Source organism: Miniopterus natalensis, chromosome 6 (genome assembly GCF_054644295.1).
Source record: "Miniopterus natalensis isolate mMinNat1 chromosome 6, mMinNat1.hap1, whole genome shotgun sequence".
Lineage (NCBI taxonomy): Eukaryota > Metazoa > Chordata > Mammalia > Chiroptera > Miniopteridae > Miniopterus > Miniopterus natalensis.
Window position 1 is genome coordinate 10779270 of NC_142086.1, and position 18407 is coordinate 10797676.

General features: G+C 43.7%; 2 protein-coding genes across 2 annotated transcripts in view; one reads left to right on the forward strand and one right to left on the reverse strand.

Annotated features, from left to right (window-relative positions):
* MED12L (mediator complex subunit 12L) overlaps positions 1 to 18407 on the forward strand; it is a 319300-nt gene that overhangs the window by 187890 nt on the left and 113003 nt on the right. The window lies entirely within an intron of this gene.
* On the reverse strand, positions 438 to 6282 carry GPR87 (G protein-coupled receptor 87). The gene is made up of 2 exons (XM_016216699.2): positions 6249 to 6282; positions 438 to 1477 (listed from the first exon to the last, which is right to left on the reverse strand). Exons 1-2 carry the CDS (start codon positions 6280 to 6282, stop codon positions 438 to 440), a joined length of 1074 nt encoding a protein of 357 aa, XP_016072185.2.

An 18407-nucleotide genomic window follows, 5' to 3' on the forward strand; every position in this document is an offset into this window, starting at 1 on the left:
AATCAGGATGTACTCAGTTATGTAAATGAGCTGTATTCAAAACAGCATTTTCTTTCCCTAAACTTAAACTTGAAGGCTAGGTAGAACTCCCTTCTCTATATTTTTTATTTCTCCCCAGAGTGGCTGTGGAGTGGCAGCGTTTCCTGGGAGATGGCCGCTGTGCCTTGACATTGACGTGGCTCTTTCTGCCTCTGCCCCTTCAGCTCTGCGTCAAGAGCCCAGCCTCTTAGCCATGCACTACCTCTCATTTATCTCACTTTTTGGTCTGCCTTAATGTTTTTTGGAGTTTCACATTATACCCAGATTTTATATCATTTTAGTTCTCTGTTTATGCACATTTTGATGGGCTGAAGCAAGGATAATCAAAAGAAACATTTATTTACAGCTTGTACATATTGACTCTAACAAACAAGGGGAGGCCTTGTAGCCTTTAACTCCTACACATCAGTATAGTCATAATATATGCGGACTTCCGATCTCCTGACACTTTGCAGTGATCTTATGCTTTCGCTCCTGGTTCTGATATTTGACTTCTTGAAGAGCCTTCTTGAAAATGACCTACACATGAAAAAGTAAATTATTGGGTCCAGGCACACATTGCACGCAGACAAGAAAAGTGTCAGTTCTCTGCAGTAATACAGGATTTTGTGCGCGTATTCATCTAAGTGTCTGTCTAAGTCACTAAAAGTAAAAGGAATTCTGCACAAGTGATACGGCAGAAAGCATGTGAAAAACACGGCCACCACCACCCGAATGCTCTGGTTGTGTTTCCGCTTCCGGCTTGACTGGCTCACGAACTGCCTGCTGGACTTGTGGATGTAGCGGGATATGGCTATGTAGCATCCGATCAGGATCACCAGCACAGCCACGAACAAGCAGCTTTTGACGTAAATGACTGCATTATGCCATTGGACTCCCAAGGGACTTTTAAGTTTCATGCAGTCGTGAATATTTTCTTTAGTTGGTTGAACATCTGTTAGGATGATGTTTGGCAAGGCCAAAACAGCCGTGATCACCCAAACACAAATGGATAAAACCTTTGTAAAGGTTATGCTATACATGCGAGAGTCCCCAAATGGCTTTACCACCTTCAGATAGCGGTCGATGCTTATCAGCCCAAGAAACACGATGGAAGTATACATGTTTGCATAAAATAAAACCGAAGTATATCTGCAGAGGATAGCGTTGAAGTACCAAGGCCCCAGTCCTGTGTCATGGATTATTCGAAATGGAAATGTCAGCGTCATGATGAGGTCAGCAACCACTATGTTTTTGAGATAAAGTATGAAGCTGGTTTTATTCCTAATGTGGAAGAAAATCCACACCGCCAGGCCATTCAGTAAGACGCTCGCCACGAATATGACGAGGTAGAGCACAGGCATGACGATGGTGTCAAACTCGTTAAGGGTGGCGTTCCTCCTGGGGCCATCGCTGGTGTTGCTGGGAGCCAGGCTCCCTGGGCTCGGCAGCTCGGAATCTGTAGGAGAAGTGGGAGACGTCACCTCAGCGCTTCACATGCATGCCCAGGGATGCCTAGGCTCCCTCATGGGCTGGCCGCTGCCATTTTGGGCGACTTTGAAAATGTCTTTAGTGATGTAAAGAGTCAGCTTAGCGTATTGTTAGTATTTTGAGTAGCTAAATAATTGGTGGCCTCTAAATCTGCCCCTGCCCCGTAGTCCCTTGAGTAAAATGTGACATTTCCTGTTCTCTTTGCTAACTGTTTGAAAATGAAAATAAATAATATCAGTGAAAATTACTTTGAATTTTAAATTAGTGTTTGACATCTTTACAAATAGACTCAACAAAATCTGAGGACAGAAAATTGAAATTTCATATAGTAAGGAAATAAAATGGCTAGCACATGGCTATTCTTTTAGTGTGGCCTTTAACGTGCTCTCTGACATATCTCTTTCTCAGTTTTAAGTTTTATGGCTTATTTTTTTAAATAAGTTTTACTTTAAAAATTTATTTTTTATTTTTTTTAATATATCTTTATTGATTTCAGAGAGAGGAAAGGAAAGGGAGAGAGAGAGAAACATCAATGATGAGAGAGTCATTGATGGGCTGCCTCCTACACGCCCCTGACTGGGGATTGAGCCCGCAACCCGGGCATATGCCCTGACCGGGAATCGAACTCCGATCGCCTGGATCCTAGGTCAATGCTCAACTGCTGAGTCACGCCCAGCCGGGCTAAAAAACTTTTTATTTATTGCTTTCAAAGGGAGGGAGAGGGAGAGGGGAAGAGAGAGAGAGAGAAAGAGATTGATTTTGTTGCTCCACACATTCATGCATTCTCTGAGTGCCTCCTGCATGTACCCTGACTGGGGATCAAACCCGAAACCTTGGCACATCAGAACGATGCTCCAACCAACTGAGCTTCCCAGTCAGGGCCAGTTTTAAGTTATTTAATCATCAAGGGGAAAAGTAAAATTAGTGGGTCATTTTGAATTTTTTGCTCATGACTTTCCTATAGGACTTATGAAGTTTTAGGGACCATTTTTAGGAATAGAAACAATTGTTTTTAATGTTTTAGTTTATTATCAAGGAGGGCACTTGTTACGAATAGTTGTAAGCCAAACTGATGATTGCTAGATTGGGGGAAGGTTAGGGGCTGAGTGAAGGGATTACCAAGTACAGATTGGCGGTTACAGAATAGTCATGGTGTGTAAAGCATAGGGAATGTAGCAGATAATATTGTGGTGACTCTGTATGATGCCAGGTAGATACTAGACTTATGGGGGAGGTTCACTTTATAAATTGTATAAATGTCTAACCACTATGCTGTACACCTGAAACTGAAATAATACTGAATGTCAACTGTAATTGAAAAATTTTTTAAAAAGTAGTTGTAGGCTGGTACTTTTTTTGTTTACAAGATTTTACTAGATTTTACCTATTGCACTTAGAAATAAAATCTTTAAACCTTTTACTTTTGGGGGGAGTTTTAGTTCTCAGTTCATGTTGTGAAACACCTATACTTTCCCATCTATCATGTAATCACTGGAATGGTTTGTGAGCATTAGATTTATGTTACAGCCACAAAGGGGCTGGGACCTCCCATGCCAGAGCATGTAATTGATGGACAGCTCCGGCTCAGCGCTCTGACCCCACCACCATTTTCTTGCTGATGCCATACTTCCTGTGGACAGCCACCAGCCAGTTCTGAGCACAGTGAGGATACGAGGACAAGGAGGACAAGCCCGTTCCTAAGACGGGGGGCTTCTGATGAATGACTGGCTGGAGGACTCTTTCAGTTTAGTCAAAACCTTCTTCCACTGCACTGCCCCCTGAGTGCCCCTGGCCCCCCCCACCCCGCTCCCCACTGCTCCCGCTACTCCCCGGGGCAGACTTGCACACAGCCTGTGATCCCCGCGGCACTGCCCCCAGTAAGGCTCTTGGCCACTTGATCACATTGTGTCATCTGCTCTTTTTGAAAACCTGAACTGACACAATTTTAAAATGTACTTTTTAGATGTAAGGTTACAAGGAAGGCCATTTCTGAGTTTTTACTTGTCACTAATTCATGTTTACCAGTTGTGTTTTGGAGTGGTTTTGTTTTAGAGGTAACAGCATGAATGTGGCCCTCATTTCCCCACATGACAGGCACTGTAGTGTACATGTTGTTGGTTTCCTTTTTTGAAGAAGTGAAACAGGGAAGGTCTGATGACTATAATCCAAAAACAGGTTCTTAAGTTGCTGCCTGAAATTTAAGTATAGTCTTTTCCTGAGTATTCTTGTCCTCTTTCTAATTCATTCCATTTTATCCCCTGCTACAAGTGTTTGTAAAAACTGGTTTTCCTGGCTGAAATATCTTTACACAGGCTTGTAATTTATACCTGGACTAGCCTGTGATGACGATACCCATAGTGTTATTAAGCTTTACGAGTTTAAATGCCTGATTCAGCTGCCACCTGGGTTCCTGTTGCCAGTTTCAGATACTGCCTCGAGCCCACTGTGCAGGCCCGTCTCACACAATGAAGGGTTGCAGTCTTGGTGGCTTGGGCACTGCCAGGTCCACATCAGCATCCATGTCTTAGAAGCTCCATAAGATGTGCAGTTTTTCCTGGGTTAAGATACTTGCTTGAATTACTTTCCCCAATTAAACGGCTAGCAGTCACTTTCATCTAAGACTAGATCCCTGAGGAAAGTAGAGAGAGGATATGTGGTCCAGCTGAGGGACACAGGCTGAAAGGGGCAGCTACATCATCTCCTGAAATGGTGGCTGTGCTTGAAACAGGCACTGACGAGTGGTTTTCAGAGCCCTTGTAAATCCAAATCGGACAGTGCGCTAGCTGTAGCCCACTAGGCATGGACCAGTTCAGCCCTAGGGTTTGCGTGCTGGACCCACTCACTCTGCATGTCCCGTGTGGAATGTGGTTGGTCAGGCACTGTGTGCATGTTGAGTATGTCATTATAGCAGCTCAAAGTTGTGATTGTATATATAGCACTCATATTAAGTGATAATTAGCTGACCAATTATGGTTATTGTTAGATACAGAGTCTTAAATCAGAATGTTAAAAAAAAATCCTTCTCTGTACTCTGTCTTGTACGTGAAAATTGTCCCCACATGAGTGACCTCACTCCACAGTGGTCCTGAACTGCTGTGTGGTGTGTGGTTGGCTGGGCTTGGTTATTACTTCATTTGCAAAGTCCCCATATACAGGGCAGCTTAAATTATTAAAGTCTGTTATGGTCACTTTATGAGATAATGTGCTAATAAAAGGTGACTGGTTCCTAAGAAGCAGAAAGTGCTGGAAAGTTCAAATGTCATATAAAGAGTTTTGTCTGATTAATTTTTTTTTAGAACTGAGTCTGTGTCATAGTTCTTTTCTACCAGCTATCCCACCACCATTTCTCCCTTCTGCCTCCCGTTTCACCCAGGCATGTGGGTATGCTCAGAGGCATTTCTCTGCACTGCGCCTGCTCAGGAACCATGACCTGAAAAGTGAGTGGCTTTCTTTGCCCAGCCAGTTTTACCATGTTCTTCACTGTCGATAAAGAGCGTGACTGGGTTAGGGCCATTTTTACTGTCAGATAGCTTGGCGATCCAATTAGGAGAAACTGGGAGCTGTTTTTACAGTGTAAAGGCTGTTTTCTCACATGCTTCTTGTTTATTAGGACGTTTTCCTGTATTACTTCATGCAGACTTTGATACAGAGTGATAATTGAGGGTACATTTTCTTGATTAGTCTTTCCCCTACTTTACTCCCCCAACTCCTTTTAAATTAACAATGACCTGGGCACTGATTCCATAGTAAATTATCATTTTATGCTGGTGTGAGGGTGAGTGGTGGTGTGGTTGTGTGCGGTGTGTGGGCTGTGATTGTCTGTGTTTGTGTGTACGGGGGACTGTGCTGGAGGAGGGCCTGGGATTTGCAGCAGAGAGAGCAGTAACCGCTGTGGCTGTTGCATCGGACGGTGCGGATGAAGGGAATTTTCATCATTGCGGAAAGTCCTACCTGGCAGTTCTGGTTTAGTCATTTCATGACTGTAAAATGGAATAAAGATTAACTTTGCTGGACCTTCTGAAAGTTAAATGCTCTGCAAACATGTCGTGCACAGTGTCTAGTATTCAGTAGGTGTTCACTCGAACTTAAGGCACTCATTACAGTCTCTCATGCGTTGCCGTTGTGTTGGGAGTGATAGAACGAGTGGCAAAGAAGTTTGGTTCTTCTGCTTTTGGTGAAGCTACATTATTGCTCATTGGGGCGTGTCACCCTTGGCACAGAATGTGAAAGTATCAATAATATGTCACTGCTGCTCTACCTGCCAGGTGGGAATGAAATACTAGAGTCATGCAAATTATAGGGCGTCACTACCATGGCACCACTGATCATGTTCTAAATAGTTACCCAGGAGAGTAGGTTGATGTTGCCTCTGGCCTCCTGGGGAACCTCAGTGAACCTTGCTTTACGCTTATTACTTCTGCAAAGTAGTATGTACTTGAGTTTAGAATATAAAAATATTCCCCAGATGTTATTAATTTAACCTCTCTGTCCTTTCAGATGGTCTCTAGATGAAACAAAGCTTGAAGTGAAGTGATAGCAAGTTGAGTGAAGTCACGTGTACCCCAGCGACGCCATCCTGCCTGGGTGCTGCTTCGTACCTAGTGAAGGGCAAGGCTAAACGCTTGCTGGCTTATTTTGTTAGTTGGTTCGGTGGCCAACAAACCCCCCAAATTGCCACATAGTCTGAATGACGGTTATTGGTCAAGCACACTGTCCTTTGCATTTTCCCTGCGGCTTACCTGGTAATTTTGCAAATGTCAGGTTGAACCCCATTCTTTAGTTGTGATGGACTGTCAGCAAGTACATGTGTCGGGAAACACTGCGGGACGGGTGAGGCGAGGGTTCAGCATAGGTTACTCCTGGTTTAATGTCTGGCAGGAAAAAGAAAAAAAATGAAACAGTTGGGAAGAAATTCAAAGGTACTCTCTTTGGACATGAACAACTTTGCCACACAAGAGTTGTCTAATTTTGTGCTCTCTTTTCAGCCGGCCATGAAGCACAGACCACACATTTCCATGTGTGTTCTCCGTCTGAATGCTGCTTTGTGGCCGTGGGAGAGCTCCTTAACGTCTCTGTGACTCAGTGTCCTCATCTCTGAAATGACACTGCTTATAATCATGGTAGGATTGTAATAAGGATTATGTGAGATACTCAGAACCTGGGCCCAAGAAGGCACTCAGGCTATGTTAGCTTGTGTCTCCCCATTCTTGCCTCCACCTCATGCTTTTTTCTCCCCCAACCTGAGCACATTTAATTAAGGGCCTGTATGATGGGACTTTGTGCAATTGGACATTGTTAAAAATACTTAAAAAATCTAACAATGACATATGCATAAGTGTTTTATAAGCTCCAATGCATTCAGCATCCTGTTCTTACAATCTCTGGGGTTCTAGTTCTGGCTTTACATTAACTAGCTGTGTGACCTCCATAAAGTCACCTGATCTTCCTGGAATTGGACTTTCTGGAACCTGCAAGGCTTTAGAAAATCTCTGTCAGGATTCAGATTTATGTGAGCTCCTGTGTTTTCCTCAAACGTAGATTCCCATTAAGAATCTGCGCTGGCCAAGTGTGCTCAGTGGTTAGAACATCATTCCGTGCACCAAATGGTCTTGGGTTCAATTCCAGGTCAAGGGCACATACCTGGGCTGCAGGCTCTATCCTCGCCACCCCCCCACATTGGGGCTTCTGCAGGAGGCAACTGGTTGGTGGTGTGTCTCTCACATGATGTTTTTCTCTCTCCCTCTCTTTGTCCCTCCCTCCTTCCCTTCCACTCTCTCTCAGTATCAATGGAAAAATATCCTTGGGTGAGGATTAACCAAAAAAGAAAAAAGATTTAATATCATTTGAATGCTTGTCTTATAAGTCCTTATATTTCTTTATGATAACTATATTCCATCCAAACTCAAAGTTTGAATTTGAGCAAATAGCATTTGAATGGCTGGTGTGTGATTTTGACTAAATACCTTTTCCAAGCTTCAGATTTCTTACAGCATTTTTACCAAGATTAACTGAGATCATATGTGCCTATGATGCTGAATACTGTAAAACATCATTTCCCCCACTTCTTCAGCAGCCTTGTCTCTTCCCTGTTTTCTGGCTCCCCTCAGATATTGATCAAAGAGAGGTCTTGGGAAGTGTGCTGCTAAAGGGAAATGTGCCTGCTGAAGGGTTTACTGTAGGGGAAGTCACACTGTTCCTCATGAGATGAAACCACGTGAGACTTCCATGTTCCCTTCACTGATGTTGCTCATATACCACAGCGGCAAAGGGACCCCACACCACCTCATCCCCTGCAAGCACAAAGCAATCTCTGGCCAGTGTGAGCAGTTACGTTTGCTGAGTCAGAAGGGAAAGAGCACTTTGGAGGCAAAAGCTTATTTCAGAATTGGGCATCAAGTGGGGAGGCCCTTATTACTTTTCCTGTTACTTTGTCTTTCTCTTCTGTTCGCTAGGATCCATGAAATTTAGGTGTTAGATTTGGGATTTGGTAGTAAATGGAAAAAATTGTTCCCAAATTTTCAGTGACCTCCCCACAAATGCCCCAAATTATGTATTTTGAGAGTTTAGATATCCTATCTGGGCCTCACCTTAAATGGCTATAGTATGTGGTACATAGTGGGCACTCAAAAGATATTTTTTGGATAAAAGAGCATAGATAATGAATAGGGCTCTTAGAGTCCCTCCGTTTTGGGGGCTGGTGTTCCAGTGTTTTTTTGAATAAGGCGAGGAGGTGAAACCCTATTTTCTTTTTGTTTATTAAAGCTTACTGCAAGGACGATTGAGGCAATTAATTTTCTAAACTTCCTCATCATGATCGTTGGATTTCAAATGAGATTGGGCGTATTCAGGGTGCTATGCTATAGACATGATCTTTGGATTTCAGTAAATTTTTTTTTTCTTGACTCCAGCTTCTTATGGAAAGATTCAAGGTGTTTACTGACAAACACAACTTTAATTTTTTGTTTCTCTGTTCCCGTGTTATCTGGTTCTCCTCCTCTTTTCTTCACTTACACTTTACTTGACAGCAAGGATTCCAGCATGGCTTGTGTTCAGGGGAAGAGAAGTGGTGCCCAGAAGTGGGTGAGCCACAAGCAGCAGTAGGAGAGAGAGAAGACTGTTAACCATTACAGAGGACATGGAAAAGAGACTGGGAGAAAATATTTGCATATCACATTTCTGATAAAGAATTTTATATTCAGAATATGCATACAAAGAACTTTCACAACTTCCTAATAAGAAAACAACCCAATTTAAAAAATGGTCTAAATATTTGTATAGACATTTCGTTGAAAAACACATGAAAAGATGGTCAACATCATTAGTCATTAGGGAGATTCAAATAAAAACCACAGTTAGATACTACTTTATACCTACTGGAATGGCTATAAATTAGACAATAACAAGCTTTGCCAAGGATGTGGAGAAACAGGAACCTTGTACATTGCTGGTGGGAATTTAAAATGATACAGTCACTTTATTATTTTTTTTTTTTAATTTTCATTTTTTAATCCTCAAGGATATTTTTTCCATTGCTTTTTCAGAGAGAGTGGGAGGGAGAGAGAGAGTGAGAGACAGAGAGAGAGAGAAACATTGATGTGAGAGAGACATATTGATTGTTGCCTCCCGCAGGTGCCTCAGCCGGGGCCAGGGATCAAGCCTGCAACCGAGGTAGTACCCTTGGCCAGAATCAAACCTGGGACCCTTCAGTCTGAGAGCTCACACTCTAACCACTGAGCCAAACTGGCTAGGGCATGATATGATCACTTTAAAAGCAGTTCGTTAGTTTCTTAAAAAGTTAAACCTTAATTTGTCATATGACCAAACAATTTCATTCATATGTACCTACACAACAGAAATGAAAACATATGCCTATGAAAAGACTCATATGCATTACTTATAATAGCTAAAAGTAGAATTAACTCAAATGTCAGCTGATGAATACACAAAATGCATTATAGTCATACAATAGGATGCTATTCAGCAATAAAAAGGAATGAAATAACAGCTATAATATGCATATACCTCAAAAACATTTTGTGAGGGAAAGAAGCCAATAGAAAAGACCACATACCATTTAAGTGAAATGTCCAGAAAAGGCAAATCTATAGAGGTAGACAGTAGATTGGTGTTTGCGTGAGCTGGAAGTGGGAGTGACGGTTACTGTAAGGGTACCAAAGATCTTATTGGGGGGATAGAAACTGGATTATGTGGTGATGGTTTCACAACTCTATAAATTTACTGAAATCATTGAACCATATAGTTAAAATGGATGAATATTATGGAGTATATATTATAATTCAATAAAGTTAAAAAGGAAAAAAGTGCACAGGAAAGAAGAGGAATAGAAACAGGCTAGCAATTCACTGTGCATAATGGATGAGCCGCAAGACTAAGGGAAAGCACATTATAAGAGCACTCCCTGTCTGTCGAAGAGGGAATGAAATGCCAGCAGCAGGCAGTTAGCAAGAGTTCCTACAGGAGGGGCCTGTGTAGCGATGTCTGTGACTCATTTGTGAGTTTTTTCTTTTAGAATTGGATAAAAAATCCAGAGATCTTGGATATAGGTGATGATTTGTACTTTTGGGATCCACTTTCCCATTTTCTTAATTGTTGTTGAAATTATGTGGAATAGTTGGGATTTGGTCAGTTCAGACATGGTATCTGGGTTTTCTGGAGTCATATTTGGTAGCCAGGTTTGGGAAATGAGCTGTTTTAGTCTCTGCTGGTTTCTGAGAATCTCCTCTTGCCTTCTCTAGCTCCTTTACTAACTTTTCCTTTTCTCCCTGTTTATGAATATTTTTTTCATCTCTTGGTTGAAAGAGTATAAAACCTCAGTATGTACTCTATTGGACAGTTTTCTCTTCCTTGCTTTTCGTCTAGTCAGTCACTTAACCTAGTCTTTTTATTTCTTCTGTTGCAATATCTCTCCTTTGCTCTGTCCTCGCCTTGCTACTCCTACAGTCATCTTCCAGACTCAGGCCCTGCTAGTCTCATGTGTGGCCCATTGTACTGACTTCCTCTGGTCTTTCTGCATCTTGCTTCATTCCTTTCAATTATCTCCTGATTCTTGTTGCTAGATTCTTCTTTCTAAATAACCCATGTGGACATGCCTTTCTTTTACTCTCTAACCATGAGCTATTATGTGGGAGGGAAATTTTTGAGTTTTAATTACTAATCAAATACAAGGAATTATTTTTGTAGTGTTGAAGATCATGGAGTGTGGAAGCCAAAGGATGCTGGGTTCTGATTATTAAAAGTTAGCAATAAACTTTGGGGAAATCTGCTTGCCCCGTAATTGATCTTTTGAATCACGAGGACAGTAATACCTGCTCTGTAGCATCATACATTTATAAATTAAGTGCTTTATAAATGTTAGCTTTTGCTTGTCTTGCTTTCATTAATCTTTGCCTAAATGAAATTCAAGATTATGTTCACCTGATTGGGAACTCTCTACGTTAATCAAACTGTGGTTGCCTCCTGGGGGCTTGCCCTCATTTAGCCACCCTGCTTTTCTTCACTCCCATTTCTCCTCTTGACCTCCTTTCTTCCCTTCTTTCCCTGTCTTAGAAACCTCTACCTCTCTTTCAGCCAACCATAACCTCACCTTTTCCATAAGGTCATATACTGAGAGTCTACTCATATTCCAAGCTCTGGGATTATAAAGACCAGGATGGTTTGCTTCTGCCCTCAAAGAGGTTAGAGTGAAGTTGAAGATCCAGAAGTAAACAGATCACTAAGTACAGAGCGAGAGATTTGGGGGCCATGGAAATACAGCAGTGTACCCTGATGTGGGGAAGCAGGGATCACAGAGGTCCCGTGGCAGCTGTGATACCTGGGTTGTGGCAGGTTTGCTAAGGGTCCTATGGGGAAGGAACATGGAAGGAACATGTGGGAATGCCGAGTGTGGCCAAAGATAAGATTCAGTAATCTGTTAGTGAGGTGATGATGGCACTGAGTGATGGAGAGATATGGCAGATTTGAAGCTGTTGAGGAGTTAGTGGCTGACTAATGTTGGTGAAAAGGGAGGAGGGATGTTGGTGGCCTCCTGGGTGTTTGATGCTGGGCCCAGGAGAGGAGGACATGGGGGTCACTGTGTGGTGCCCATGTGGAGATGTCTGCTAGGTAGTTGAAGATACAGCTCAAGCCTGGGGAAGTGCTCCTGGCTGGTGATGTAAATTTAAAGTCAACAGAAGATCAGTGATAGAGATCAGTGGTCAGAGAGTTGGGAGGATTGTCGCAAAAAGAGTAGTGTCATGTGAATCCAGAAGAGGGCTTGCGAAAGGAAAAGTGACCAGCTTTACCCTGCAGGGAAGTCAGGTGATACAGGAAGGTAAAGGGCCATAGAATGGGATTCAGACACAGAGAGGTCATTGCTCATCTTTGCCAGAGCTGCACATGTTGTACTGTGTGGGGGTGGGAGGGGGAGCGGAGGGGGCAGAAGCAGAGGACTGATGACAGAAGGTTGAGCAATGCCTGTGAGGTGAGGAAGTAAGGGAGTGATTTCAAATAACTCCTTAAAAAAATGCTTGTGATGGGAACTGGGGCGGGGGGGGGGATGTGGGAGGTAGAAAAACAGTTATAGGATATTTTGTTAAGCTTCTCATTTAATGCCTTGCATTTAAAATGATACTTCCTAGCTTGGCTTAAAAAACCCAGCAACCCTTGCCCATACTCCTAGCCAACATGGCAGCAGTGTCGTGGAGTGCTGGGTTCCAGTCTCAGCTCTCTGACCTTCCATTTCTTCATATATAAAATTATATGATGATCTGTCCATTATGAGGTGACTGTAAGCTTAAAATGAAAATATGTACAAAGCAACTGACCGGTTTCCCAAGGTAGAGGCTAAGTCTCGTAAGTTCCTGTTGCACATCCTAGGTACACAATAGAATTTTTGGTGATTGATAGGCTGGACACAGGCCGAAACGAGTTCTTGCCACCTTGTTTATGCTGAGACTGTTGTGTGGTTTGTGGCCTCAGCTGCCCTGTGAGGAGCCACTTGACTGATCTCTTTCTTCAAACAGCCTGCCCTCCCTTTAAGTTGTCTCTGAGCCTCATCAGCCTGCTGACTTTCTCCACCATCAGCACCTAAGCTCCAGGCTCCCTGTTTGGTTTACTGCCGAGCAGCTCTGCGTCTCTGCATGTCCCAGCACCTGCAGGGTGTCGCAACAAGGATTGCTTCAGCGGTAGTAATGGGCTTGGTTCCAGGACCTCATTCATGGGCGGGAATCCTGTCCTGCCACCCACTGCCCCCACCCCCTGCCCCGCCCCCCACCCCCGCTGAGGGCTGATGAAACTGCCCAAGAATGTGATGTCTGCGGTAGGTAGGCGCAGGTCTCACAGCCATGCCTGAGGGTAGGCGGGATCCCTGCTTACAGACCTTCTGGCTGGGTTTTTTTCCAGCCACTCATTGATGCCATCCTTACTGACTGTGTAGCTATGTTGTTGGTTGTCAGGTGGTTCAGTAAACGAGGATGGTGGAAAAAGATCAACCTCTCCTCAGTGTTTCCTGTAGTTTAGACCTTGAACTTGACGCTTAATGTCTCGTGATTCTCAAAGCAGCCCTATGACCTAGGTGTTCTAGACCCTCCGTCCCAGGTGGGAAGGTCTCAGGTTCAGGCACTTTAATTAACTGCCCTGAATCACACAACCACCAATGGGTAGAGTCAGGATTCATAACAGAGCTGATGGAAGCTGAACCTGCAGTTCTTTCTTATACTGCCCCAGAATAAAAATAGCGATTCGGGGGTTAATCTTGGGTGGCAGGAAGTGGGAGGGAGGATATAGGGCAGAGGTGGGGTTTGTTTTCCGGTTGGCTTTTGAAGGAACTGCTGATCTTCTAAACTGGAGATCTAGTTTTGTTTGGCTTGACCAATGTTGAAACAAGGAAATTTCACATAAGAATTTAGATTTGAATCCTGTCTTGAAAAGTGAGATGTGGGGGCACTGAGCATGAACAGTGCAGCAGGGCTTGGGGTCTCTTCCCTTGTGGGCCACATGCCCCTCCCAGGAGACTAACCAGCTCACAGCTCACAGCTGGGGCCTCCTCACTCCTGAGCATTACCTGCCTGACCTGACCCACAGACTCTCAATTTTGCAAACCTTGCTCCTTTATCACCTTGCTCTGTTTATCACTTCATCTGTGTGTGGGTGCATTTGACCTGCACGGATCATCAGGCCTTCTCCTTACTTATCGATGTATCTTCTTCCTGTGCCCTCCTTCACCAACTTCTGATTTTTCTTGCTTTAGTGACCATCACTTAGCACTCTTTACAAATGATTTTCCTGGTTGGTACCTCGTAGCACTGCCCCCCAAAAGGTGGCAGGAAATCACGTTTAGTTCACACTTGAGAATCAGTTAATTGTCACAGTTGAGCTTTTTCTTTTTCTGTGGCCATCCCTCTGCTAAGGCCTATAAGTGCAAACACCACTGGTTGTATTGCTCACTGCTGTTCCGGTTGGGAGAACTGAGATTCTGGGTTTCAGGCCAGGAGAGGTTCATCAGTGTGTGGAGTAGGGGCTTGAAGCCAGGGTGCTATAGGCCCCAAGTGAGCACTGGGAAGACCAAGAGGAGATCAGCATCCAGAGCTACTAAACTGCTACCTTGGGCACACAGCCTTGTTCCTGCTGCTCCCTGGGTCCCATCTCAACATGGGTGGGGAGCCACTGCGCCGAGGACAAGCTCTCTCCTTAGCAGGGGGAGCTGCGGGTGTGCCCACCAGGCCATAGCAATATCTTCATGCTCCCTGGCTTCACAGGATCTCATTGCCTGTCAAGGTCCAGAAGCTCTATTATCCAGAGATAAATGCCCGCTAAATGCTTGCTTTCTCCATGCAGGGGTCACGATTTTTGGATTGGTTATTTGGTGGTGGTGGTTCTCAAATGGCAGCCTTGTAGTATAATTACCCTTCTTGTTTGTTCTCCACTTTGCAGTTTGTTCTTTAGACGCTCACCTCTGAAATGGTAAGAGTCTCAGATCTGAGGTTGTGTTGCTGTCCTTTCTTACAGAGAAGCTACACTGAACTGACAGATCCTGTATGGTTAGTGATGGGTCATACTGCTGCAGTCCTTAAGTTTCATGGGTAAAGACATAATGTTCACAAAGCTGTATAATGCCGTTTCTGGTAAGAGGTACAGCTTTTCTTGCATTTTAGAATCACCTTTAACCTAAGAATCTTTTTCAGTGGAGAAAGAGAGAGAAACTGTGTATGAGTGTGTGTGTGTGCGCGCGCACTAGGCCTGCTAAGATACAGCCCTGCTGAAGGCCTTGGGAAAGAAATGTTACCTTACTGGGTACAGTTTACTTCCTTTTGTAATAGAATTAGGTCACGGTATTCATAGGGCACTTCATTAATGCATGCTTGGAGTCAGGATCTCAAAGGTGTTGGACTGCAAAGCACACAGCCCTTCATTCAGGTTTTTCAGGTACTACCCTGAAGTTAGGCTTCATAGCTGTAGCCTACAATTAGGCGTATTTTGGTTCACCTTTAGATTTAACTTTTTCTTTTTTTCAGGTGACTTCTGATTCCTTGATATGTATATGGGGATGATTTAAACTAAGCTGTAAGTTCCCTTAAGTCAAGGTTGTGCCTGATGCTTCTTTGTAACCGTGAGCCCAAACCTGGGGCCTCCCTTTGTACAGGTGAGGAACCTCAGTGAGATTGGACAGCGTGCCCCACATCACATGGACAGTGAGCAGCCAAGCCAGGAAACGAGCTCCCGTGTGGTGGCTGCAGAGCAGGCTGCCTCTCTGCTGAGCTACGTGGCTTGATGAGTGGAACCTCACAAGTAGCCTGGCCTCTGTCCTAGACTTCATTTCAGTGGGTGTTAGGTTTTTGACTCAGCCTTTGAGTCTGTGACCCTGGGCAAAGCATTTTACCTCCCAGAGCTTGAGCTTGCTCATCTATGAAATGAGGAAAATTATGGCCTAGCTCCCAAAGGTGCTGGGAGAATCTGGTGAGATAATATATATGAAGTCAATTTTGTAAGTGCTACAATAATATAAAGGTGTAATTCATGGCATATATTCTTTTTTTCTACTTAATAAACGTCTTATTACTCGTCAAATTTTACAGTTCACTGAGTTGAAATGTGCATTTTTATGTTCTGATTAGGCGGTCTAATTTATGTGTAGCTAAATTCTGAGAAGGCTGGTCAGAGAGGTTAGGGGCTACAGCCCCAATAGCCAGGATAGTGGCTTCAGATGAAAATGTTCTAAATCAAATATATATTTCAAGTGACTTCTGGTCCCTTAAACAAATTTCTCAGAATTCAAGATCCCAGGTAAAGTTTCCAGTTGCTTGATTACCATTTATCAGAAAGGAAGAGTGCTTTTCAGAAGCTGTTCTCTCTTGTGTAGAAGCATCACAAAGATGCTGTCTCTTGTGTGGAAGAACCACCCGTGGCTTAAGCATTATACTTGGGAGTGGTAAATATTCTTCACAGGATGGTGGTCACCTGCACCATTTAAATAAGGTCCCTATGACAGTTGTCTGGGCTGTGGATGAGGGTAGTTATTTTAGACACCTCTCCCAATAGAATGATGTCAGGTTAGCTCCTCTAATTCTTCAAATCACAGTTTAACCAAACTGTAATGAAATAAGTTGGGTACCTAAGAGACAAGCCTTTTTTCATTTCAGCTCTTACCTTCATTGACAATTTAAAAATTCTCTAGTGAGGCCTTCAATACTAGTGAATATTTCACAGTTTTTATCAACATCAAACACTCACTGTTTCTCATTTTCTCCTTTCATAAAACTAAGAAATAAACACCCCACCCCACACATATATGGTAAAAGGATCTGGCATCACTTACAGTTCATTTCATGTATGTGTGTGTGCATATACATATATAACATTTTCTTTAAAGTAATTCCTACTGTCAACTTCTTTGGCATTAATAATTTTGTTTTTGAAACAATGCTTCTCAAACTAATGGAATATTTGAATCAAAATAATTCTGGTTGATGTATGAAGATGGTAACTGTTTCGACGAGGAGAAGTAGTAACCAAGATGTTTATATTCTTACAGTGTTCCCCATGCATCTCCCCTGCCTATCACACCCCTCACTCACTGTCCTCTTCTGTTGCAGCCCTCACCGGCTTCCTGTCTTGCACATGACACAATGCAAGCCCCTCTGCAGGTACCCTCATGACCTGACCTTCCATCTACCTGCCCACTTTCCATCTCTCGACTCCTATACCAGGCCTTTCCTATCTGGGTCTTTTCATCCTGGAATCCCATCTCTCCCCGCCCACTAGGCAGGCTCCTTACGCAGCTTTCAAGTCTAACTTATCTGCCTCCTCTTCCCCAAGCCTCCCATGTTTTCCCCACATACCATGTCAGTGCTCCTCAGCCCCTAGTGACTGCCTGGTGGCCTATACCTCCAGCTGTTGCATTGCATTTTCCTTGTTTGCCCGATTGCCCGAGAGTCCCTGCATCCTTCCATCTGCAGAGTCCGGCAGAGTGTCTGCAGGCGTAGTCAGAGCCCAGGTAACATTTGACTTAAATTTAGGCTCTCATGAAACATGGCTGATCTTGGTAGGCATCTACCAATTTTTGCCCCTGAATATCTTCCTTGCCTTCTGAAGTGAGAGAGTACAACCCTGGAAGGGCTGAGAGGACAGGAATTGTCCACTGATCTTGTGTAGGCATGGCCAAAGGTCAAACACTGCTCCCCTGGTATTTCTGAACAGCACACTGTGACGTGAGGACTAAAGCCGGGAGCTGTGCATTTAATTAGCTCCATAGGTAATGTCAGTGAAGAAAGTGAGCAGGGTCTAAGGGGAGACAGTCAACAGCACCAGCATGAGACTAAAATATAGCTGATGGCTTACACGTCAGGGGAAATCATCAGGAGGGCTGGGGGCTGCCGAGAACGGGGAGTGTTGCCCACTCCCGGGCTCTGGGTATTTTTCCACGCAGGGCTGTGGGTGTACTGCCACCGGCTACCTGATTTACAAGAGAAGTGGATTTTTATATAAAATTGTATGAGTTTTAAATTCTGATTTAATTTTGTGAAAACACTGGGCAGAGCAATTAAAGCTTGTCTGTGGGTTACAATTTTCTATGTGTAATTTCATTGTGGGGCTGCCCCAGGTCTCTCCTCTGGCTTTCAGCCTGTGCTTTGTGTGACGTACAGCCTTGCTACCTGATGCCTTCTCCAAACCTCTCCCTCATTTTGACTAGTTTCCCCTAACTTGGTGGTGTTTTCCTCCCTGAAATTGATAAGCTTGTGACTTTGCGTTTAATTTGGGATGAATACTCCTTCATGGTGCTGATGTGTTAGGTTGAAACATGTGGAAATGTTTTTACAGGTCAAAATGGCACTTTCATATAGTTCAACCTAGTATGTCGAGCACTTGGGAAATTTTCATAATTATAATCAGGTCTACTGGGAGGAAGGGGGCAGAGAGGTTTTCTTGGAGTAATTATGAAGGAACAGCAGTAAATCACTGAAAGTGTGCCACATGTGTGGGCCCCTCGTTGTCACACCTGCCCCAGGAACGGCTTTGCTTGGGCTGAGCGGGGCCAATGCCGGCAGCACTCAGAACTCGTTTTCGTTTGTGGGCCTGCTCTCAGGGTATTCAGCACAACTGCAGCTTTCTGCCTGAGAGCGCACAGGGGAGCTCTTTGAGGTCTACCTGTTGGGGCTAGTGTTCCTTTAGGCCTGCTACCAATATCAGAGCTCATTATGCCTGCTTGTTTTCCCGTTGGGGTGCTTCCACAAGGCAGACCAATCAAAGAGATAGGAATGGATGCATTTGGTTTACGTCAAATAGATAGGAATTATGGAACTAACCTCTGACATAGCTTTTAATTTTCCACCACTATTTTTCCCAGGATTCATTTTTTCTTGTTTAAGATCCATTTGAACTTACTTCATATTAAGCATCTCTGT